Below are 25608 nucleotides of genomic sequence, written 5' to 3' on the forward strand. Positions count from 1 at the left end.
CCAAAAGAGTCTTTTTCGCTGTCGAGTGAAAGTGATCTTTCCTTTTATTCCACTCAGATGTAATGGAGGACCCACCATCAGAGGCCTTTCTTCACAAATGAGGATCTTGATGGACCATTACTGGAGATGTGAAACACTGCGGTCTGGTAACTTGACAAACTCGTCCAGATCAATAGCCGCTGCCTCTCTGTCGCACACGGCCAGAGCATGAAGGCAACAACGAGCATCCACATCGCACGTTACGCACTGAATACTGCAAAAGTTGCACTTCATTCGGACACACTTCCCACACAAACACACCAAAACTACCGGTAGACCAAGTGAAACAAGCCTACTGTCACGCTTAAACTACAGCTGAGCAAAACTTTGCATCTGGAAACACTGCCATATGCCAGATACTGCATAATGACTGACTGATGAATGATTGACCAAATTATCCTGTTCAGAGTCATAGGAGTTAGTCTTTCCCATAATCTACGCCATTAACCAGTTTGGGATGTCAAGACCAGAAACAGAACCAGGGCTTGGGATGTTAAGGTCATCTCACTCAACACTATCATATCGTAATTCAAGCAGAAATAACTAAATAAACACATAGACTTCTTACAAATGCACTGCTAATACAAACACACTGCTAAAATGTAACCATTTACCCAGTGACAGCATTCCCTCCTACCCCCACCAATTGTGTTCCTACATTTCTTTATGCATCTTTGTATTTTAACAACAACTCCAGTCATTAATGACAGAACGATGCTGAAGTTAAGAAGAAGAAGTGCTTTAACGCCACAATTTTATTCAAAATTTACATTCAAAATATTACTCCTGTCTGAATTGTTTATTTCAGAAACAATATCGGTGTTACGAATTTTGCTACATATTCTGACTTGGTCGCTGATAAAGGTGTCCATACCACAGTGGCGAGTACAGACGCTTCTTCGCATTTTACCTGAAGAGAGTAATCTTACAGAGTACGGAGCTGGCAGGTCCTTGAGCCCAGGTCATTTTTCACTTCAGGATTGAGTCGGGAATAGGTTCACTGTTGTGAGGAGCTGCAGAGTTCGGGTTTATCTTCCTGCAGCACTGGATTCTGGGTCCCCTATCCTGACCTGCTGGCTCCCCCTGGATCCTGCGGCCGGAAGGCCAGGGCAGCGGAATTGATGCAGTATCGCTTTCCTGTAGGCTGGGGTCCATCGTCAAACACGTGCCCCAGGTGAGCCCCGCACTGGAAGGTGTGAAGGTTGGATTACTTCACTCAGACACATACACGCCAATCCAAATGTCAGTGATTACCATCTTAATTGAGCACACCTGGAAGGAGACTTACCTGACGGCAGGTGGTTTCCACTCTCCGCATCCCGTAGGAGGAATCATCAGTCAGTGTGACGGATTCCTCATGAAGCGGATCAAAGAATGACGGCCATCCTGTAACCACATGGTACAGGCGAGACATGCCAGACGCCCATGATGTCATGTGACGTTATGGTCCTTCCTGTGAAATCTATGTGGCTGTCAGAGTGCCCCTAGTGTATGACTCACTGTAATACCCCCTCCGTGACATCATCGATAAGCCTGTTTACCCCCATAAATATAACCAGTTCTGAGTACAGAGACGTAGACTGCAACATGCAGTGAGGAAACCTTAATGCAAAGCCACTGTTACTCCTCTTTATGCTCATTTCTGATGAGAATCATGTTTTTGATTCTACATAGATACACAGCTTTAAATTGTGATTACATATGGATTTAATTCACATTATGAACCCAAACTACAAACACATAACCTGGATAGTCTTATTGCAGCGCATGTACAATGCAGATGACACACACACACACACACACACACACACACACACACACACACACACACACACACACACACACACGCTAAAGCATGCAATGGATTTCCTGTGATCTGACATAAATTCTGTGGCGTTTCCTCAAGACGAGTCTCACCTGATCCTGAGTCAAACTTCTTACTGGAGCTGCAGTTCAAGAAAAGTATACAGTTGTAAAAACTGCACAAAAACACATACTGGCCATTCACTGGCCTCACAAATCTCAAAGTTAATGATCATTAATTAGTAAATAAAATTAAAAGCTGTTGATAGAACATTTAGTGATTCAAAGCGGCAGGATCCTGCAAAGCTGAGTGAGCAAATGATATGTTATGAAGAGTAAAGTGCGTTAAGTATGAAATGCTTGGGGTGTATTTTGGACTAAAAAAAACAATGAGTGCTGTACTCTGTAGGCGGATACCATTAGGGTGTGGGGGGGTTACTGAGACCCCGGTGTGGGACCCCTCATACTGAGGTACTTGGTACGAACTTCCTGTTGACTGTTAAGCCTGCAGTCAATGTGGCCCCAGTCTGACCCCTACATGTGTCACCCACAGATAGTCGACACAGACACACTGTTTTCTTGGACACCCACCTGAACAGCGGTGTCCCGCAGACCACGCATGCATATGTACCATCTTCCTTGTGGTCTGTAAACTCTCCTACAAAGGGCCTGTGAAAGAGGAGGGACAACCAAGAAGTCATCCTCAGCGTGGGATCAATTTATGAATGTGGAGGGGGTAAGAGATGGAGCTCAGCCTGGGTTTGATTCTCCATGGTCCTCCCAAACCTCCCAGTCTTCTCCACCCAACAGACCCACCTCTCAGTGCCAGCCTCTTGTGTGACGTGGTACTGGATGGGTGTGAGACGTCGCCGGAGCTCCTGCTGGGAGACCTCCAGGGGATAGTTATTCCTGTCTTTGTGCCTCCCTGGGACAAGTGAGAGCGACAGGTGGGGAGCGTCATGGAGGCCGAAAGCCAGAAACCGACACCACTGCCTTTACTTCTGGATGACATTCTCCAGAAAGTAGGGAAACAGCTTCCATAAGCAAACCCCAAGGACAACAGATGCCCCCTGTCCGAGAGAAACCCACTTACACCTGCAGAGCTTTCAGCTTCAGAATCCTTAGAATCACACTCTCACTTCAGCAGCTCCGAAGATGATTTGTCTCAGTTAGGCCTAACATTTCGATACACTTAAGTAAACGGCAAGAGGTCACAGTACCTAGGGGAGCAACTGAGAGACTGAGGGGTTGAATATGAGGCTGCCAGGTCCTTCTGCTCCACCTGAGCAAAACCCGGAAGGCCAGAAAGCTCGTACATCTCAACAATGCAGCCGTCCGGCCTGCAGCACACTGTCCGTCACACGTCAGGGACATGAAAACGAAAGAGAGGAAATGCGTGGTGTGTGGACGCCCCCTAGTGGTTGGACTGCTGAAAAGGCAGCCCTACGTGCTAGCTGAATCGTCTTTATTACTACTGATTAAATAAAATAAAATACAATACAATATTGTCACAACCGACCAGGACGTGATACTGAATCGATCCTTGGAATGTGTTCTTTGCAAATGTTTATATATAGCTAGAGGTTTCTTACCATGATCTTAGCAACCAAAACAAAGTTTAATACGCGACAGCCATGTTTCAGCTGCTGCACTGAACGAAGGTGGTATCATTGCCTCAATATTTGACACTGACCTTCTGCAGACCCGGCTTTCATTGCAAAATGTCTATATTGCATATAAGACTTTAATACGGATAAATTCATCTACTATGTCCCCGTATGGGTGGGTTTGGTACAGCCAACCAAACAAACGCCGGTCAAACTATTTGAAATCAGCTTGCGTACTGTTTAGCTGTAGATAAGTAATGTACACAACGTACTGTGGGAAATACTGCTGACCGAGGTTAAATCAGTTTTAGGCTGGATATTCGACAGATATTCAGATGCACTCTCTCCAGACCTACTGGCGGTGTTTCACTCACACTAAACGGCATAAAGCTGTCGAAAGACGGTCAGTTAGTTCCACGTCCTCGCAGATGATCGCCTACCGCTGACTAAGGGACCGTCAACGAATTACTGCCGAAATTACAAAATACTAATTGCAATAACTTCCATGCCATGGCATCCAGTGACTTCAAAATTAACGCGTATTGTAGAACTTACTCATTTAACCCTTTATTGTATTTTATACGATGTTTTAAAAGCTTATAGGTTAGAGCCAGTGACCCCAAAACGGATGCAAATTCTGCTACTACCTCACAGGGCACTGGAACTTTCATGAGTTTTTAACCCTTTGTGTATTTTATATGATTTGTCTGAAGAGTGTGGATCTGAATATCTGTCGAATATCCAACCTAGAATGTCTCAGGGTATAATAAAACTAGCGCATACTGACATACCTACTGTCAGAATGTGCCTGATTACTGGAATCCATATGGCAACACAACGCTTAAAACACACAGAGGTTTTTATTGCTTTTGAGAAAACCCTTCTGCTTACGGAATGAACAGCGGTCGTCTAGTACAAACCAGTACAGTCGATCCGCACAAACAGACTTTGCATGTCTCCCGAAACTAACGATCAGCATTTATCTTTATAGGTTTCTGGAAGACTGAAAAATATTCCAAATCAGCTCACCCGCACGTCACAAATATAGCAAGATCACCAGTTTAATGCGTCCGATACTTGAGCGACTGGCGCCATCTAGTGTTTACAGCCATACCAAACCAAGATTATTAGAATATGCAAAAGAATGTTGTTCCTAAACAACATGGCTGACCAGGAAGCAAGGAAGACACTAAGATCTCTCAATTCAAATACACCTACTCATGTGAAGTTCATCAACAAGTCCAGACAAATGGTCAGAGCTTGGTGGCTAAACTTTTCTGGGCTCCCTGTATCCTACGGTGACATTCGGCCGGGCGGATCCTTGAAAATGAACACGTTTCTCAGTGGGTAGACAAAATCCTAAGCAATTAGAAATGAAAAATGAAGTTTCGCTGTTTTGAGTCGTGTTAATTAAAGTATAATGTCTTCTGGTTTTATAGCTCATCCGTGGGTCTTTAGAACATCTGACGGTTATGTACAACTTCTGGCGGACAGAGAAGAGGTATATTTTCCTACTTTAACAGAGTATGAAGACGGATTTCCAGTATATAAAGATGTGCTGATAATCTCACAAGGTGGGTTGGATAATCTTACCATATGTTGTTTCTTTTTTGGAAACTTGAACCCACCGCAAATTACTATATCACTCAATAAAAACGTGAAGCATATGGGGTTATTTAGCAATTACAGCAGATTTTTTTTACGCAAATGATTTAGCACCGTAGCGAACCGATTGAAAAACAGTGTGCGACTTTTTAAAACGCATTCTAACATTAAGTGAATTTATCTAGTTAATACCTTACAGGAGTATTGCTGCATGCTGATCCGTAAAATGGTGAAGAGGGAAGACTTTGACAAACTTGACATTCCTGAATGCCTGAAGAGCGATCTTACCAGGACTCCAGATCTACTGAAGGAATTACAGATAGCTCGAGCACAATACAGTGATGGATAAAACGTTACAATGTCTACATTGCACTTGTCTCTTTGGTATATTGTTTAACATGAGGACCAGTTAATACCGACTTATTATATAACTGGGACGCCAGTCTGGTGTAGGGCGCAGGCAAATTATGGGAAATTTAGAGACTTCAATTCACCAACTTGAGCCAACTGAAGTACCTTGAGACACAAGGCGTGGAAGGTGTGAGCCACCGTGTTATTACTGTTCATATGTATGTTATATGGTATGGAATATTATTTAGCACTATATAACGTAGAATACAAGTATTATGATATTATTAAAAAGTATGCCAAATATCCATGATGTAAACATTACAATGTAAACATCCATCCATCCATTTTCCAAACCGCTTATCCTATTGGGTCGCGGGGGGTCTGGAGCCTATCCCGGAAGCAATGGGCACGAGGCAGGGAACAACCCTGGATGGGGGGCCAGCCCATCGCAGGGCACACTCACACACCATTCACTCATGCATGCTCATCTATGGGCAATTTAGCAACTCCAATTAGCCTCAGCATGTTTTTGGACCGTGGGGGGAAACCGGAGTACCCGGAGGAAACCCCACGACGACATGGGGAGAACATGCAAACTCCACACACATGTAACCCAGGCGGAGACTCGAACCTGGGTCCCAGAGGTGTGAGGCGACAGTGCTAACCACTGCACCACCATGCTGCCCCCCACAATGTAAACATAATGTAATCAATACAATGTAACCAAATGAGTATGTATTTGCACCTTTTGTTAGTCTGAGTTTCTGTTAGCTACTTTATGTTAGTCCTGAATTTATGAATATTCACTTTTATTAGCGTATATTTTATCACTATGTTAAAGGACAAATATATTATCAACCTTTTGGTTAGACAATGTGTAAAAGGCTGAAACTACCAGGGTTTACTACTGAAGGAAGGGATTCGCCTGAGTTCACCAGAAGTTCACGGCTGAGCATTTTTAAAAAACCAAGTGGAGCTGCTCGTGCCACCATTATGTTCAGCTGAGAGACCAAACGGCAAAAGAAATGATGGACAAACTTATCACCTAGGGGTGCGGATTAAGGGAAAAAACAATTATTGTGAATGGCTGAAGGAATGATGATGCTTAAGTGATGAGATATTGTTAAATAAGAACTTGTATAAAAATTGGTGTAAAACAGTACTGGACATACTTTACGTGTCCAGTCTTGGTTGTAACTTCATTGTTGCAATAAAGACTGAATTCTGGATACTGCACAAGCGGACCTCTGACTTCTGATTTGGCGGGGAAGGAGAAAAAACCACGACAATGGTTATTGGAATAACTGGTTATAGAACAGTAAAATTCTGCAGAAGACAGAATCTAGTGAGTCTGAAGACTTATGATTTAGTGTTTACTGTAACTTTCTATATGGTTGTGAAGGCTGCACAACTGAAAAACTGAATGAAACAATCCATACAGCAGTTGTTTAAAATGTATTATATTATTTAAGATAGATATTAATATGTGGAGTAATTAGTTATGTGTCAGATTACTGATCCACATTTTTTCCTTTCTGTAGTCTGCCTGGGATTCATTTAAATTCCATTTTGCTAACAGCACGCTCGAACATTTAATGTTACTTAACTGGTGCAATAAAATGTATTATACATCAGAGTTAGACTCATACAGGTTTTGCGGCTATACCTTTATGTGTAAATAAATGGTAAAATGCTTTGGTCTGAATTTTCTTCACCAATGTTACTGCATACTGCATCACTGGATAGATAGATCCACTCCTGGGTGAAGAGGAACGCCCTCCCTTGTCAGATCCCACGATTGGGTCACAGTGCAGGACAAGAACTATGCGCCTCTCTGTGCTGGTATTTGTAGTTTGTAAACATGTGGAGAGCGAATTTGTAGTTTTTATGAGTGTTTCTTTTTTGCTTGAGTTGTTTTGGGTTGGGGTGTTATTCCTTTTGGGGGGCAGGGGTAATATATGGTATATGGAGAGTGTTATGTTAATAATGTTGCCCTAGTGCCATAATGTTATTCATGCCCAGCCTTTGGTTTTTCTCTTTGGTTTCATGTCTGATTTTCACTCTGGTATTCCCCTGAGGTGAGGCCTATGCCAAGTGTTTTCAGTTGTGAGAGAGCAAAGCGGTGATTGGCTGCGATGGGAGGCTGTGACTGGCTCGGATAATCAGGGACTTTCCGTTTCGGTGAATTTTTATGAGATATTTTTGGATCTGGCATTGTGTTCAGCCCATTTCTCTACCATCGCAGTCAGACCAGAGGGAGATGGTTCTTCTCAGCCATTTTGTAGTTTAACAATGGTACTTTCCACAGACAAGTATTAACATCAATCCATCCATTGTCCAAACCGCTTATCCTACTGGGTCGCGGGGGGTCCGGAGCCTATCCCGGAAGCAATGGGCACGAGGCAGGGACAACCCAGGATGGGGGGCCAGCTCATCGCAGGGCACACTCACACACCATTCACTCACACCTACAGGCAATTTAGCAACTCCAATTAGCCTCAGCATGTTTTTGGACTGTGGGGGGAAACCGCATGCAAACATGCAGAGATTCGACCCGGGTCCCAGAGGTGTGAGGCAACAATGCTAACCATTGCACCACCATGCCGCCCCACAAGTATTAACAGTCACGAGGCAATTAAACACAAAGCAGGGAGTGTTCTACGTGGTCGTAAAAACCAACTGGGACAACCATCCATTGTCCTTTCATATTACTGATGCGATACAGTACGCCTGGAGGCTATTCCAGGAAGGACAGGCCACAAGTTTGAGGGCGCCAAGTCCACCCCAGAAGCTTGGAACAGATTAATAATAAGAATCATCCATCCATCTTCTAATCGCTTATCATGCTCAGGGGTCTGGGGTAATAATATCAACAATGATGACAACAACATTAATATAGATTTAATGTAGATAAAAATGTAAAAATGTAGATTTTAATGTGCATAAAAAGCGCATGACCACGAGAAGAACAATATGACTACGGCACAAAGGGTCCGCAGGCTGGACACTTCGGCGTGTTTGCTGGCGTCATCTCAGAGAATGGACTTTCTCATTGTGCTCCTGAGCCAATTTACAATAATAAAAAAGAATATCTGGATAAAAAGATAAAACATCAATACTGACTTATATGTCGTCTTGGATAAACGTGTCTTCTAAATTACGTAATGAAAAACGTTTGTCAGGGCTAGTCTTATCGACTGCTAAATTCACGTTTCATAATACATCAATTAAATGTTTTATATGCAGTCACATATACAAGCACACAAATGCAAAACGGATGTTTATATTTTCTGCTCAGCCGCTGCAGATTAAACGCAACCTCATACTTTCCCATTTACCTGACGACTGTCTTTTGATTGGCTTAAAATATGTAGTTGGGCGTGGTCTAGAGGCGTATAGAAGTCGCTGCAGTTTACTTTCGGTTTTAGTACCAATTAGGTCGCGTTTACGCGTAGTCTGTACTGCTGATTCTATATAGGCCCGGCTGAAATACAGATTTAACTAACAATGAATATTTATCTGGTAGCTGTTGTTCTGGCGCTAGCTTTGTGCAGTGTCAACGCTAAAGTATGTAAGTATCTACGTTAAATAATTATTATATTTTCAACTGAGTCGGAAAAACTTTGAGTATGTCCTCGAGTAGTTGTTAAATTATCGTGGCGTAGTTTGCGCTATTTTGTAGTTCTTTCAGTTTTCACGGTGCCTGCTTTCTACTCTTTCAAAATATATGTTTTTCAGTGGTTAAATTTTTGTTCACAAAATTATAATCGTCAACCATAAAATTATTCTGGGGTCATCTTTAATTACTGAGCACTTTGTGTTATCAGAGCTTGATAATAATTTTATAGAAAATTCTGTCTAATCGATGGATTATGCGTCCAATAGCCTATATGTTAATATAGCACAAGGACAATGCGTATTACAACTGAAATGATGTTAACAAATATTTTTAAAGGAGCTTTTCATATGCGCTGGAATCTAATGTATGGCGATCGGTGACTCAGGCGCATATAAATACATTGAATTGTCTTCAGTTACATGCTTAGTGATGTGATTGTTTCGAGATGGTGGAATTCCCCCCTTGACTTGAGTTTCGTTTTCTTATAACAGGGATCTGTTGCTTAATAGTGCCCTCTGCTGGACAAACTGTAGTTTTAAATAATCAGTTCTGTACAATGACAAATTAATATGCGTATCTTCCAGCCACTATTGGGGGACTGAAGATTTACACAAATTACATTTTATGTAAAAAGGCAAAAAAAGGGTTTATTGAAAAATTAACAAGAAGCATAACACACATTTTGGGTTATAGTGTGTTGTTACAGACCTTAAATATACTGGAGCCAAATTAAAAGCTCCAGTAAAATCAGTTAAAAGCTAGTAGATTTTCTGGGAATGGTTAACTAACCCAGGATGTCAGACACTTTTCAATTAGTGCTATTGGATCTTCAGTAATTGTTATTATGTGAGAGCTGAGATTGTTGACATCTTCCAGGTATACCCACACTCAGGTATACCCACACTTGGGTGGAGTCAGATGTTTTACAGAAACGAGTAGCATCACTATCTTACTTTATCTGGAAGACCAGAAATAACACGATAGATATTTTTTTAATTTCATTGGCCATAATAATTTGCGTTCCCCTGTCCTTGTTTACAGCCCCTCCCAAGGTGCAGGTGTACAGCCGTAACCCTGGGGAATATGGCAAGGGTAACACTCTCATCTGCCACGTGAGCGGATTCCACCCCCCCGACATCGCCATCGAGCTGCTGAAGGACAATAAGGAGATCCCCAACGCCAAACAGACCGACCTGGCTTTCGAGCAGGGCTGGCAGTTCCATCTCACCAAGACGGTGGAATTCACACCAGTCAAGGGCGAGAACTACGTGTGCAGAGTCAGACACCTGTCCGACACCAAAACCTTCACCTGGGGTGAGAGAAGCACACAGTTATTGGCAGAAATTATTCCGCGAACCGTTTCATCTTCCCTATGAAGACGGAGATCATTCAGTACTGCAGGAACCCTTCATATCTATGTACTGTGATCTTATGTGTATATACTAGGTTATATAACCGTAAGAATCAATCTTTGCTGAAATAATGAATGTAAACACACAATGCAGGGTTCAGAGGAAGGAATTAGAGATGGAAACTGAGCAGCACAGAGCTATCGTGGTAGTTGGGCTGGTAGTCGGGGGGGTGGGCGCTTGGGTGCACAGGCATCGTGTCATACATGAGCTACACCCGAGTGCTGGGTCAGGTTTCATTTGAGAAAAAAGTGAAATTGCACTGGTACATATTGATTGGGGATGAGGGACAGGTATCTGTATTGCTCCTCCTTGCAATTACATACGATGGGCTTTACAAATAGGGTTTAAACCTCTGAAGGCATAACAGAGAATCTTGTGTTCGTTTATTGCTAAAATGTATTTTTCTCCTCTGGTCTCTGCATTAAAAAATAATAATGTTTAAAATGTTCCCTTTTCCAGAACCTGATATGTAAGGATTGGGAGCAGTCTGGTGGATACAGGCAGCAGGTACTTTTCTGTGCTTGTTTGCATATGCATTAATGAAATTATTTGTAATTATTAAATTAATTGATCGATCAGTTATTAATCCTGTTAAAAACTGATCAGTTGTTCATATATATATGAATTTAACATGAATTATAGTTTTACTGTATACAGTGAGGAAGCAATTAATGTAGCACAGAAGGCGCATGCCACTGTAGTTTTGAGCAAGTTACGTTTTCTGGTAACTATCCAGTTGAATCACTGAATAGAAACTAGGCAAGTCAGTGTTCTGCATTTGCTTGGTAACTGGGAAATATCTCCGTTAATTTGCCTGCTTGTCATTCTTCTAGGTACCATCGCATGGGAAGAATGTGTCCAGACATTCTCCTTCTGGAATTTTCAACTTATCAGCAATCAAAGCAAATAACACCACTGCAATAACAGCCAATCAGGTCTACTAGAAAATGAGATGGACGTAAAACTTGCATGATACCGCAACTGGACTTGGAAAGCAAAAGGCATTGGGTTTTTGCTGCGTTTTGATTTACAATGATATTTCTCCTGGTTCTAAAACATTTTTAAAATGGCTTCACATCTGCAAACTGCTGCTGGGACTCTTGGGTTTTACATTCTTTTCAAACATTAATGTTAATAGAAAACTGGGAAGTTTTTGGGTAACTTAGCAATAATAACAGTGGTTTCTTTTTCGATCATGCAAATTAGGAACACACCTAAAAGATGAAATACTTTCCTCCATTAAAGAGAGAGATTTTGTTGGATGCTAGCACACCTATTAAAGCATTTTGGAATAGAAAGGACAGTGAATATTTGGACATGAACTATGTTTGTTAACATTTAATTTTCAAATAAAGTTGTTAAAACTATGGCATGTTTCCATTAGTTTCTCAGCTTTCAGATCTAGTGTAGAAGTCTGTTTATATTACATAACAGAATGGGAATGATCATACTTATAGATGGTTTACTGTGAGGCCCATGATGAAATATACCATCCACTGCAGACAAGTACTTGGAGAGGTATAAAGTAAAGTATGCTACAAATACTTTGTTAATGTATTTAAGTGCGTTTGAACTTTCTAACATGTTGAAATGCTCAAGCAACTTCAATTTTCACATTGCTACATCCATCCATTTTCCAAACCGCTTATCCTATTGGTTTCTTTCTCGAATACTGGGCAATTTGGCGGAAAGGTGACGGAACGTAGTGGAAGAGCGAGAACATCAGTTGTGCTATCTGTCAGTATCGCAAGGCAGAACTTAAATGTCACCACAATACGACCACAATGCAAATAGGTCTTAACGGAAGACAATCAGGTCTGACATCGCGAGATTAGCCACGTGCCATTTAGCTTCTAGGAGTCGACCAGTCTGTTTTATCTGTCACTTTGGCTTAATTTTGCTTAATTCACTTTCTAGAATTCCGGTATGTGAAAACAATTGCTGAAAAAAGAAAGGTTAGCACTGTCACATAAAAAACATCATCTCACCTCATACGGTAAATAAGACCCATATAAAAGGCCAATTGTTTTTGTTTGAAAGCGTTATGTGTTTTAACTAGGTTTGAACAACATTTTTAAAAATTCACATTGCCATACATGAAGTTTCTGCGATGTCTTGGAATTGAAAATTAACTACATAGCGAAATAGAACTTACGTATGTAGCAAGAGAGTCTGTCAAATAAGTTGGTTGAGTTGTACCATCAAACACACAGTGCTGACAAAGCACCATACAGTCTATGAGTAGGGTGACCTACCTAAACTGTTTTTGAACCAGGTCAGGCCAGATTGGGGGGCATGCACTGATGCAGTGCGTTGCCGCACCCACCACACGGTGAAACTCCTCTGGATTCCGGCTGGCGAGCCCCCCAGGCCGACACACAGTCCATACACACACTCCGGAAATGGCCATCCATCTGCTGCAGCCAGGTGTTAGGTGGACGTCCCCTTGACCTGGTCCAGCCACTCGGGTGCTCAGCAATGAGGATCCTGTGAGCCGGATCACCCTCAGGGAATCGCACCACATGGCTGTAGTGTGGTAACTGACATTCCCTCACAATGCTGGTACTGTGTCTCATTTGGGACTCCCTAAAGTCAAACCAGCGGTACGCAAGGATTCTCCGAGGCGAAACAGAACCAAGGAGTCCAGTCTTCATCTCAGGTCACTGGATTGTGTCCATGTCTCACAGCCATACAGCAAGACAAGGAGCACCAGGACTGTAAAGACTTGGACCTCATGAAAACCAAAACGACTTTTGCGTGTTGTGAGAAGGAATAGCAACATTGCAAAACGGTGAACAAATGAAACAAAGCTGACCAGATAAAACATGAAAACCCTTGGGTTCATACTATCTGCAATGAAGTAAAAGTCAATTTCAGAATCACCGCGCCTGTTTATTGACATCCATCCATCCATCCATCCATCCATCCATCCATCCATCCACCCATTTTCCAAACCGCTTATCCCACTGAGTTGCGGGGGGGGGGGGGGGGGGGTCCGGAGCCTATCCCGGAAGCAATGGGCACGAGGCAGGGAACAACCCAGGATGGGGGGCCAGCCCATCGCAGGGCACACTCACACACCATTCACTCACACATGCACACTTACTGGCAATTTAGTCCAATTAGCCTCAGCATGTTTTTGGAATGTGGGGGGAAACCAGAGTACCTGGAGGAAACCTGTTTATTGACATGGTACTCATAAACCTACAATTTTGTTATTTTTCTAAACAACTTATTTTACAGGCAGGCCAGATTTAATTTATTGACACCGTGAATGTTTCTGAAACACGTCATCGTTTATTCATAGTCCAATTTTTAAAATGTTACGCCAGTTTCGTACTTCGTGTATGCATTTTAGTTAATCATTATAGCTTTACATTTTGCTATTAATTGTTCAAACAAAACTTGCCTGCTAACTAAATTTTACTTGATAGAAATGTAAATTAATTTCCATCACTATATTTAAAGCTTACAAAAATCTATTGGCAATATGTACAATGTGCTAGGTAATTTACAATATACATAAGACGCAGGTAAGAGCCTATTCAACACCATCGAGCAAAAATACGCTTTTGGTGAAGCCTAGCGCTCAACAGGACAAAAAAGAGAGGAAACCTGAAGATCTTAATTCTGCCTGGTAACAACAAATAAAATATTGTGATTGGCTGTTGAGATACAGAGGGGGGAGAGCCGCGCTAAGAAGTGAAGCGCTGCGTATTCTCACTTTCGGTTCATTACGCCCAAAACATCCCTGGTAAAGACCTTGGCTGTATTTGTCTTCAACAAAGTGAAAATTTAAAGTGGAAAATGACGCGAATTCTCATCGCTCTTGTGATCGGCGTGGTGCTGTTCTTCGTGGATGCAAAAGAATGTAAGAATACTATATATTTATTATATAGGTTTGTTTTTTGTTTCACGATACCGTATAAATTTCAGGTACAGCAGATAGTTATGAGAGTCGTCTCAAGAGGCCGATTCAGAAAATAGAAAATAGTCACTTAATCAACAATGTTCTGCTTATATTTTACAACGTCGGAATAGGCCTTTTGATTATTGTGTATGAAAACTGATCCATTATCATTTTAATTCAGGATTCTATGATGTTTTGTGGTAAATCTTGAAAACTATTTTGTTGGGGTTCGGTTTAATGTAAATTAGAGTGGAACAGCAAGCAACTTGTCGCGTGATATTTAAGATCATATATTTGTAACAAGGAAGTCCGTTGTTCTGAAGGATACAGTAGATACTGCGTCTTCAACAAACTGGACATCCCGCTACGATAGGAACGAAATTTGAGTAAAATTATTGAAAACACCGATATACTGTACTTATGTTTGTTAAATTCCTTTATATATATATTATTAGGCTTGAATTATTTGTTTGCATGAATATACATACAAATAAGTCGTTTAAAAAAATTAATAAACAGGAAAAAAATAGTGAGAACTAACATTTCAACTAAAATTAGAATTCCAGTTAAAGAATTATCTGTATTTATGATCTGATTTCAGTTTTAATCCGGGATTTTCAGCTTGTCCTGTACACAGACAATGGTGTCAGTGGTTTTCCATCCATCCATCCACTTTCCATACCCGCCTGTCCTATGCTGGGTCACGGGGGTCCACGCCCTATCCCGGAAATAACAGGCACAAGGCCGAGTACCCGTGTGTGCCCTGTGTTAGGTTGGCGCGTGGTCCTGGGTTAAGTGTTTCTACTGAGTATGAAAAACTATGCAGGCTTTTTATGTCCCAAGTCCATGGTATAAATTGCGTCTTCATCCAAATGTTTGACAGTGTTGATTATTATTTAATCGGAAAGTAAAGCCTGTATCAGTGAGCAAAGGGTTTGAAGTTTGAGCCCCCCAAGAGAGACCTGTTGATGTACATTTATAGATGGGGCTGTTCCAAATATAAATATCTAAACCTCGAAATGGCTTGAATAGCGACACTGATGCCCCTTTTGGGCTGATTTTTTCTTCATATCCGGACTGCATTGTTTACTGTTTGTGACTGGACTGCTCTACTGGTGGAAAACGTGCTGTAATGCGGACACCTGACAAAATATATGGCAGCCTGTGATTGGCTGTGAGAAAATAAAAGTGAAATGTTACAGGGCCCTCAACTGGGTGAGCCTGCATCGAATGTCAATGTCCTGGTAGCTGGGGAAGCGGCGGGGAATTCTGCAAAAACAAAAGAAAACCTAATAATTCTATTATTATTATTGTTATTATTAATATTCTCCCTATCCCTTATTTCTCCGCCCCTCACAGCCCCTCCCAAGGTGCAGGTGTACAGCCGTAACCCTGGGGAATATGGCAAGGGTAACACTCTCATCTGCCACGTGAGCGGATTCCACCCCCCCGACATCGCCATCGAGCTGCTGAAGGACAATAAGGAGATCCCCAACGCCAAACAGACCGACCTGGCTTTCGAGCAGGGCTGGCAGTTCCATCTCACCAAGACGGTGGAATTCACACCAGTCAAGGGCGAGAACTACGTGTGCAGAGTCAGACACCTGTCCGACACCAAAAGCTACACCTGGGGTGAGAGAAGCACACAGTTATTGGCAGAAATTATCCCGCGAACCGTTTCATCTTCCCTATGAAGACGGAGATCATTCAGTACTGCAGGAACCCTTCATATCTATGTACTGTGATCTTATGTGTATATACTGGGTTATATAACCGTAAGAATCGTTATGGGAGGGAATGGTGAACGAAGCCACCCAGCATAGGGGTCCAGACACTGTCTGCAGACTGACCAATGAGCAACTTAGAAAGTGGCTCCGCATTACTAAGCTTATGATTACATTACTGTTTTTTTTTTTTTTGCACTAGTGAAGCTGCAGCAAATGTATTAAATATTGTTTTCTTTTTTCAGAACCTGATATGTAGAAATTAGTAGAAGAACAATGTTGGTAAGTCATCTTTACATTAAACTCAAATTCCATACATTGCAATTAATCTATGATTTATTGATTGTTATTTGGATTATTGCTTGTGCCAAAGCTATAAAACACAAGTTCAGTCTTACTACATCCTGGAGCTACTGAAATCAGTTTCGTTTGAAACGACATTAGATTGAAAATTCTGTGACCTGTAAAGATGCGTTGAATAATCATTTATCTGTGCGGTAGTGATGACTTTGTGACAGCTGGGTTGATGCCTCCATTTTCCCCAACAGGATGCAGTCTCAGATGTCGCCAGCGGCCAATGAAAACACAAGGATTACATTAACCAATCAATGCAGGACAGAAATCCCTACTCCAACAAAGCAGATCTCAGATCAGACCAGATAAAACGTTGCATTCACATCTGTTTTAATTTAAATGATTGCATCACAACTTTTGTAAATCAATACTCTTGCACTGTAACATTTTTGCTACACATGACTATTTGATGGGTGACAGAATTGGAATATAACACTGCACCTAATTTTATAGGTTAAACTGAATATATTATTTACATTGAGGCGACTTTAAATATTTTGTGCGATCGATTACTTAAAACATCATAATAGCAGCCACCCAAAAGACAGTGAGGTGTCATTATTAAATTGGGCTGTTCTACAAATAAAAATACATATTGTTTTGTATTTCAAGTCTGAATCGATATGACTGGCTAACATCAGTAGTTTTTTCCTCACTTTTAATGCTATATAATTAAGCTTTCTGATTAGCGACTGTATGTTAGTATATCTTAGCTGACTGTCATAGAGTTACCATATAATTACAGATATGTTGTTTGTTGATTTATGTGTGCCTATTGCTTTGTAGTGAGCACTTTACTGTTTTCTATTATTCGGGATAAAAATCACGTAAGAAACCTACATCTCTGGAGCTGAAGCTAGTGTGCAAAAGATTTCAAGTGTACTGCGATATTCACAAGAAAGGAGAAATGAAAAGCACTGAAGTGGATTATTATCTGGTGAACTTTAAAGAAAAAACACACCAATATCATTGCATACTTACTGTAGAAAGAGTAAAAACCAAAATCATTACAAATTACAAATTCTGATTAAATGTAATGAAATCATAAACGTAATGTTTGTAATAATAATTAAGATAAAAAACCTTGTCTACGGGCTTCACAATAAAAATCTGAAAAACTGAAACTGACTTTCGAAATTATTTTGTATAGTGTTATAAAAACTGCTGGTTGCTCTCTGCCGTACAGTGTGCACCCTTCGATGGTTGGTTAATTGGTTCCTGCCTAGTGCCAGTTGCAATGTATTGTATGTATAACATCATATACACATTATATATATATATATATATATATATATATATATATATATATATATATATATATATATATATACACATATGCGCGCGATTACTCGACGAATCGTCAGATTAATCAATAAAGAATTCGGTTATTGGTATAATCTATATTGACATAACCCTAACCATTTGTACTTAAATATATATATATAAAAAACAGGTGTTGTTTTACTTTAGCTTAAGTAGTTACTGGATGACTCATACTTGACTAACATTTTGTTGTGATATCTGTACTTAAGTATGAAAACGTAATAATTTTTCCATATCTGCTTGAAGCGTGAAAAGCAAAGTTGTAACTGCGATTAACTTTTTATTTCGTTTTTCAAATAAACCTAACAAACGAAGAAAACTATCTCTAGGCACTCACTAGAAGATGTTGAGTTAATGGGAAATGAAAAGGGCAGGGACTTTTGAAAGATTACCGATCTAAAAATATCAAACAAAAATTGCGGAATTCCCCTTTTTGGTTTCATTATCATTAAGAGATCGGTATTGCCCTCTGCTGGCTGAAAAGTGTAACGCATTAGGAGGAAGATTTCCGGACACGAGTCTTTATTCATTACACGTAGAAAAAGACTACATGGACACAACAGCTATACCATTTAACCACAGAAACACAGAACTGTAGCAGCTTAAACACCATTAATAAACACAGCTAGACTTGAGAGAAAAAGCAACTATCCTACGTACGACAGTGTACATAAACTACATAATGTATTTTTATCACGATAATGTACTCGTAGAAATAAGCAAATTACATTCAGTATCACTGAATTTTCTTTGATAAACTAGCCAACATGCTAAGCCTACTGGATAGTATAAAAAAGAACATTTTGCAAATAGTTGTCATCTTCATGACGTAAACTTTTATATATATTCAGAAATATTTTTTGTTACTTTAACTATTTTTATTTATCTTTTCATATTATTGTTTTGTGTATTACATAGCCTACATCCTTCGAACATAGTCCAAAAAGCTGGTGCTCTGCCTAATCAAACAATCAATCAATCAATCAATCAATCAATCAATCAATCAATCAAGTCATCTTTAATCTTAGATTTTGATTTTGCCCTTTTGCCATGCAATAATCGTTCAGCACCGACCACTTATATTTATTAAATATCACTGATCAGTTTTGGGCAAAAAACGTAATTTATCTTACCAGAATGTGCTAAAATAAAAAGGTAGGCCCAACTTTCCAGGATTAGCCAATTCGTGGCAGATGACGCGCGTAACTCGGGGCTCACGTTACGTCGGCAGTCAAATATTACATCAGTAAGACAGTAAGGCCACTGAAGGCGTTTACTTAGCAATACATGCACTTCCTCACTACACCACAGAACCCGTATAGCTGTGTGATATTTATTATTTACATGATTAGTCAGTAAAAGAAAAAAAACGTTTCGTATTAATGGATTTCAAACATCTTCGATTAAAAGTACAATCGGAGAGACCAAAGCACTGAGTTTCAGGAAGCGAACTGTCAAACAGCACTAATGCGCAAGAATGGAAACGTTAAGTTCTTCAACATTTCTCTTTGAAATCTCCCCGCTGTTAATAGAGAAATTCTGTAATATCATTGACAGTGGCGACGGGAATCTTGGATGGAGGGGATTTGGTAAGTAATTACACAAATGTTTTGTAAATGCACACCTCATGCGATTGTATATATCGACGTTGCCTTTTACGCGTCAACAGTGAAATCTAGCCAAAATGTTTGTATTCTTTTGTACTTGAATCCAGTTTTTTTTTTACTAGGTAAGTTTTGGAGGATTTTGAATCTAATGTCGTTTCATTTTAGCATCGCGTATCTTGCCGAATTGGTTGGAGATGCGTCTCGCGGAAAGGCTCGCGGCCGCTGGAAAAAGTCCGACGCGCGAGGTGCTCTGGAGGTGGGGTCTGCAGAACAAGACGCTGGGCGACCTGCTCGGCGTGCTGGAGGAAATGGGCCACCGCAAAGCAGCGGAGCTCTTTGCAACCGCACGTAAGCCTCCTGTTACTCAAACCTCTCAAATGTGCCGACGACTTTGTTGGAAATGAGGAATCAGCTTAAAATATTTGAAGCATTTGATCACATGATGCATTTGAAATTGCTTCAATTTACAATCAGTCCTGCTACAGCGGGACTATTGTGTTCCTGAAAAACTGCGCCTTCACTAAAACCGCATACTGAAATACACATATTCAATAGGAAAAATGGGGTTAGGTGAATGCGACTTCAAAATGAAATGTATTAAATACTGAAAACAGTGATACCAGCGGTCAATATGTACTGCATTTTATATTGCATTTAAATAAGCAATATTACAAAATATTACGCATATTGTTCGTACATGAATAAACCTTGCATTCAACTTCAGTTAGATCATGCACTTAAAATATTCTAATTTTAATTATGTTGGAGTATTATATGTAACGATGCTCCTTTTCCTTCCTTCAACTTAGCATCAAGAACAAATTTGGATCATCGGCAGTACAGCTTATCAGAGCGAAAAGGAAATGGCATTTGTCTCCAGGTAGTGGGATCATATCACGCCTTATGGACTCTATATGTCAATAAATACGTTTTTGTTAATGCAGTGATTTTGGAAATTAAAAACAAACCAACTGTCCAAAACCTTTCACAAAGATACCGTATCAAATGTGCTTATATCGAAATTGATGGGCAAGTTCTGACTACACCAGTGGTTCTCAAACTTTTTTGTCCTATGGCAATTTTATTTAGGCCCATTGTTATACTAATCATTGCTATAACAAAATAAGGATTCAGTGTACAAAAACAGGTTATTTATTACAATACGTAGCTTAATTTGAGCTTCGTCCTGGTTCAAAATCACAATCATGTTTGTTTAAATAATTTGGAAAGTTTATCATCTTCTATTTTTTGTTATTTGCATAGGAAGGTCCTATTTATGACTAATATGAGTCAGAATCTGAAAACAGACACAGACACCCACACAAACACACTTACGGCATTTGAGAACCTCTGGACTAGACTCTCCAAGCGTCTGTTTTTGGTATCTGCAAATGTGGAACTGAAGACGAAGCCAACCTCTGTAAGGACACTGCTGCAACTTCTTTGACAGGCACTGTGCGAGGCAGAACATAAAGAATCCTTACCTAATCAAGAGACTGCCGGCTTCTCCCCCAGAGAGCACCGCGCATTCATTCTCGGTGAGACTTGCGGGACACTGAAAATCCCCCAGTGGTTGTTGCGACAATTGCATGAAACTGCACGTTAGCATTGCTTGTTTCACATAGCTATGATGTATTCTTTAAGGAAGGAGACGCCCTTCCCTACACTCATATTTAGCCCATTTTCCTTTTACACTTTAAGTGCAGCTTTGAGGAACACACAGCTTATCTTTTTACTTTCATTTCTCCTGGGCAGATTGCGAGCAAGACTCCCTGATAACTTACTCTGACGTCTTAGTGGGAACGCTGCATTTTCACCCCAGCTGTAAGATTGCTGAAGGCCCTCTGTCTGAACTGTACAGAGGAACTAAAGGAGGAGTAGTCTTTGCTGCCAAAATGTTCAAGCAGGTACAGGGCTCTTAGATGACTTTTTGTTCCGCTGCTGTATATGACTACCTGTTACTAACTTTTTCCCCCGCTTCATTTTCACTTTTGTAGCAGAAAAACAGGGATTTGTGGAGCCCGCAGTGGAAGCTGTTTCAAAGGGAGGTCCAGATTCTTCAAAGGTACGTCGGAGGATTTATGAACGAACACATCCGATAGCATCATTGCTCGTGCGATTTATGCTAATGAGCCGCTGTTTCTCTGTAGCTATTGGCTGAGCTGACAGTAGTAGTAGCAGCACAGTAACGAGCGAACAACCAACAAATATCTGGTTATACTACTGGAGAGAAAATTAGTGTTGGGTAGCATCTCTGGGAGCCCTGTGTTGGTATAATTTTCCCATTCATTTGTGTGTGTGTTTTTTTTTCCACTTGATACATGTCTCACTTGTGCAGTGACAGTGTTACGGATGTCTACAGTAAAGCTGTGGATCTTATGAATATGAACTCTCCCGTCGCTCTGAGCATTATGACACTGGCTGTAAAAGACTCTCCCCTCCTTAGTTACCGGCACCCCAACATCCTGGAGCTCTGGGGCTATTTTTGGGAAGGAGACACCTACTGCCTGGTTCGCCCCTACCTGGCCAATGGGTCCCTGTTCGACAGACTGCACTCGCGGGTGAGCATCTGAGATGTAACTGCCAGGTTCACCCTGGGGTTAGATGTCCTCTAGTCTACAGCGTCACCTGCCATCTGTCCTCCATTAGGGTGTAGGTGAGCCACTATCCTGCCAGACGCGCCTGGACATCATCGACGGGACATCGAAGGCCGTCCACTACCTGCATACTGCACGGCCCACTGTTGTTGTCTGTGGAAACATCACCAGGTGACTGCATCCAGTCAATCACTGTGCAGAACCTGGAACTGTCACAACCTACAGAACAGATCATTGTTTCCCAATATGATCCTCAGGAGCCCGCAGACAGTTCATGTTTTTGCTCCCTCCCTGGCAGGGAGCAAAAATGTGGACAACTGTGGTTCCCCGAGGACCAGGATGTTTAACACTGGAATAGATTATAATAATAATGTGAAAATGTTATAACAAAAGTTTAATGAGTAATTTCTAGTGTGCTAATACCGTGGTGTTTTGTTCCCTTTTCCAATGCTGTAATTTCAACATAACACCATTTCCAGAGCATGTTGAGATCTCCTACCTGTGTCTTGTGCCCCCTCCCCTCCTGCCCCCAGTGCAAACATACTGCTAGATGATGGCCTGAAGCCCAAGCTGTGTGATTTTGGGACAGCACACTTGAGACCACACTCTGTAACTCAAAGCGGCATTGTTACCATGGTAACCGCCTCGCACGGCACCCTGGGATACCTGCCCGAGGAGTACATCCGCAACGGGAAGCTGTCCGTCGGGGTGGATGTGTACAGCCTAGGGGTGGTGAGTGGCCCCCTGGCAGTCAGATTTTCTTTCCCGCAGCTGCTGCTGCAGACCTCCCTGCTTTAATGCAGTTAACGGAACCTTCCAGATCAAAGTAATGTCATCGTGATGAGAATCACAGGCAATTTTACCGGGGTGCAATTTTGATTAAAACGCTACTTGAACATATTCAATAAAATTATATAGTATTATAAATTATATTTGGAAATCTCATATCAAGATGTAATAATGGTTTATTGTAAATGTATTTACTATTTTTTTATGCGTAGCTCAGTTTGGTGTAGACTGTAATGAATGACTGGCTGTTCGCTCTCACGTTCCATCCCCTATGAGAAAAGCATAGAATGGCCTATGAGGAGACCCACCTACCAGTGCAGAAATGTGAAGCAGATAGATTGACTGAGATCGTCCTGGTTTCAGATTATCCTGGAGACCCTGACAGGACAGGTCGTGCAGGAGGCCCGGACGCGTACTCATCTGGTAAGACCGGTCTGCCGGGCCTCCCAGCCCGGCTGCCCTCGATCAGTGGCACGCCTTCTGACACCGAAGCCCCTAGCTTCCTGCTGGACTCACCCGTACCACGTCTCCCAGGCAGACCGGCTGCGCGAGGCCCTCGAGGGCACAAGCAGCCTGGACACGTGCCTGCAATGGCTGGACCCCACCGCCGGCTCCTGGATTCCCCAAACGGCACAGACACTGCTTGGCCTGGCACTGGAGTGCACCGCTGTGCGGGCTAGGAGCAGGCCTGGCACGGAGACGGTGAGAGGAAGCATCAACAGCCAAAACATCCATATCCCTACAGTTCCAGTGTTAAGTCTGGCAGCACCTGCTTTTAATGCAGCTGTGTTCTTTCATCTTATAGTAAACCTGTAGTAAAAGGCCACGGGGAAATGAAGCAATACACATGAGATCTGGAGAAGTGTTCTGTAACTCACAATTTTCTTAGACTCTTCCAAACAGCCCCCTTTTGTTTCGATGACAGCATTGCGGACTCTTGCCATTCTTCCAACCAGCTTCACTTTTAGTAGCTGTGTTTTAAATGGCACTGTAATCAGACAGCTGATGCAGTGAAGTGCAGTGTAGATACAGAGCACACGTATGATGGCGACGTGCTACCCAGAGTACATGCAGACAAAGCGTGTGCGTGCAGTGTGATGACATTGTTATGGTGACTGACCCAGGTGCTAAAAGTGCTGTGCGAGCTTCAGGACAGGCCCCGCCCCCTGGAAAACCCCACCCCAAGTCTGCCTGTGGAGGACGATGAGACGCAGCCCCTACGCCTGGCCAGCCCTCAGCCACGCCCCTGCGAGTGCAGCCAATCAGAGGTCACCTACCTGAGCAGTGCACCGGCCCAGGAGGCTGACGATATGACAGCGACACGTGGCAGCCCCTGGAGTTGGGAGGGGCTGGATCTCTGCAGTTGCCAGCCAGTGCACTCCAACTGCGCAGCGGAGGCAGACAGTCTGCGAAGTTACAACTGCAAAGCCAGTGGATTCGTTCCTGCACAGCTCCATATACATGAAGGCAGGTATTTTTTCACCCTCATTTCCTACCAAGTTTTTGTCCTTTTCATGCATTGGTGAAATGCGCCCGGATGCCGTGGAGTTTATGATCAATGTCTTATTTTGTGGCATATTTGGAGTCGCTGTGGGCGCATTTGAGTATAGAACACAGTGATTTTCAATTGTCACATGTATAAGAAAACAGTCCTGCATTAGACCAAATATCTCTGTGTTTCTGTGAGTCGCATCCAGTTGTTCCTGGATACTCTTGCAGATCCGATTTCCAGCAAATGCTGAACCTCTCCTGTAGTCACATATGCATATGACATCATGTCCGTGTTCTGTGCCCGGACATGTCAGCGATCACAATAGTTGCATACTGTGCCCACCTCTTCAAGCAGGCCTGGGCACGGTATGGACCCACCTCATTCGTCAAATAAACTGGACTTTGGGGGGTCAAATATGCTCGGACATGGGGTGTCGCCTAGCGGGACCCTAGCTGAAGGTAAAGTAACTATGTGTAATATATCATCTTATTAGCAGCACCCAAGTGACTGCGGTAGAATGGTGCTCAACCCAGGCCTCCCGCCCACCTCAGCCGGTCCAGGTTTTTGTCCTAACCCACCACCAGCATGCCTGTGCTTTACAGTTATTTAACTGTAAATCTAGCATCAACTGGGTTGAGATCCAGCGGCAGGGAATAATAATGATGTCGTAGTTCACATCTGAAACCTTTCACAGCTACTCAGCATGGTGCTTATGGCATCACCGAGGACATTGTGGAGAGCCCCGCCAAGGCCCGACTCAGGGAGAAGATCCAGCAGTACAACCAGGGCCAGATTAACACTCAGGAGCTGCTCTCCATGGAGCTGGGCTGTGACAGGAGTGCGGGCGGACAGCACATGTAGCCCAGGTCTCTCTCTACAGATCCTCAAAGTTCATTCCGCAAGCACCACAAAGTGGAGAAAATCGATATGAAAATCGCAATGAGCTTGTTTATCACTGAACAGAAATGCTTAAACACTGTACCAGTAATTAATTAGCATTCATTTCTGGACTTTGTAGTAGTAATTTTGAATTTAACTATTTTTGTGTTATTACATTGATTTAAACAAAAAAAAAAAAATATATATATATACAATTTTTTTGTAAAATATTTATAATCTGACGAAAAGTAAAGATTTTGTATTTGACTTTATACATGATGTTTTTGCTTTATAAATGAAGTGACCATGTAATAACTTAAACAGATCCCTTCAAATCCACAGAACACTGCAATGGTCCAGGCTGGTCTTTAATTCCCCTCTCTAATGTCTCAGCTACTTCCGCTCACTCCATCGCCCCCTGGTGGATGACATGCCGAATAACTATAACGTGGTAGCCTACACAGACCAAGTATTAGAATTAGTCTTCGATCACCTGG

The 25608-nt window shown here is 41.9% G+C and overlaps 5 protein-coding genes across 6 annotated transcripts; 4 read left to right on the forward strand and 1 right to left on the reverse strand.

Annotated features, from left to right (window-relative positions):
• Positions 1-762: 762 nt before the first annotated feature.
• On the reverse strand, positions 763-4044 carry LOC125738220 (methionine-R-sulfoxide reductase B3-like). 2 transcript variants are annotated; one of them, XM_049006963.1, is made up of 7 exons: positions 3806-4044; positions 3063-3192; positions 2659-2767; positions 2434-2511; positions 1957-1985; positions 1328-1425; positions 763-1225 (listed from the first exon to the last, which is right to left on the reverse strand). In XM_049006963.1, the coding sequence occupies exons 1-7, from the start codon at positions 3833-3835 to the stop codon at positions 1100-1102; spliced, it is 600 nt and encodes a 199-aa protein (XP_048862920.1). In that variant the 5' UTR covers positions 3836-4044; the 3' UTR covers positions 763-1099. The 2 variants fall into 2 exon arrangements, with proteins under 2 accessions (XP_048862920.1, XP_048862921.1); XM_049006964.1 differs by having other exon boundaries at positions 3824-4027.
• A 557-nt stretch (positions 4045-4601) lies between these two features.
• vhll (von Hippel-Lindau tumor suppressor like) lies at positions 4602-6644 on the forward strand. Its single transcript, XM_049006968.1, has 3 exons — positions 4602-4792; positions 4889-5023; positions 5240-6644. Exons 1-3 carry the CDS (start codon positions 4612-4614, stop codon positions 5401-5403), a joined length of 480 nt encoding a protein of 159 aa, XP_048862925.1. The 5' UTR covers positions 4602-4611; the 3' UTR covers positions 5404-6644.
• Positions 6645-8831: 2187 nt separating this feature from the next.
• LOC125738221 (beta-2-microglobulin-like) lies at positions 8832-11803 on the forward strand. Its single transcript, XM_049006966.1, has 4 exons — positions 8832-8976; positions 10066-10338; positions 10896-10943; positions 11270-11803. The coding sequence occupies exons 1-3, from the start codon at positions 8913-8915 to the stop codon at positions 10907-10909; spliced, it is 351 nt and encodes a 116-aa protein (XP_048862923.1). The 5' UTR covers positions 8832-8912; the 3' UTR covers positions 10910-10943; positions 11270-11803.
• A 2345-nt stretch (positions 11804-14148) lies between these two features.
• LOC125738222 (beta-2-microglobulin-like) lies at positions 14149-17548 on the forward strand. Its single transcript, XM_049006967.1, has 4 exons — positions 14149-14307; positions 15706-15978; positions 16316-16352; positions 16619-17548. Exons 1-3 carry the CDS (start codon positions 14244-14246, stop codon positions 16327-16329), a joined length of 351 nt encoding a protein of 116 aa, XP_048862924.1. The 5' UTR covers positions 14149-14243; the 3' UTR covers positions 16330-16352; positions 16619-17548.
• Positions 17549-18952: 1404 nt separating this feature from the next.
• irak3 (interleukin-1 receptor-associated kinase 3) lies at positions 18953-25315 on the forward strand. Its single transcript, XM_049008564.1, has 13 exons — positions 18953-19336; positions 19520-19702; positions 20164-20234; positions 20805-20892; positions 21110-21261; positions 21352-21419; positions 21801-21915; positions 22004-22122; positions 22485-22683; positions 23104-23163; positions 23275-23442; positions 23865-24207; positions 24927-25315. Exons 1-13 carry the CDS (start codon positions 19225-19227, stop codon positions 25091-25093), a joined length of 1845 nt encoding a protein of 614 aa, XP_048864521.1. The 5' UTR covers positions 18953-19224; the 3' UTR covers positions 25094-25315.
• Positions 25316-25608: the final 293 nt, after the last annotated feature.

The sequence above is a fragment of the Brienomyrus brachyistius genome, chromosome 3 (assembly GCF_023856365.1).
Source record: "Brienomyrus brachyistius isolate T26 chromosome 3, BBRACH_0.4, whole genome shotgun sequence".
NCBI lineage: Eukaryota > Metazoa > Chordata > Actinopteri > Osteoglossiformes > Mormyridae > Brienomyrus > Brienomyrus brachyistius.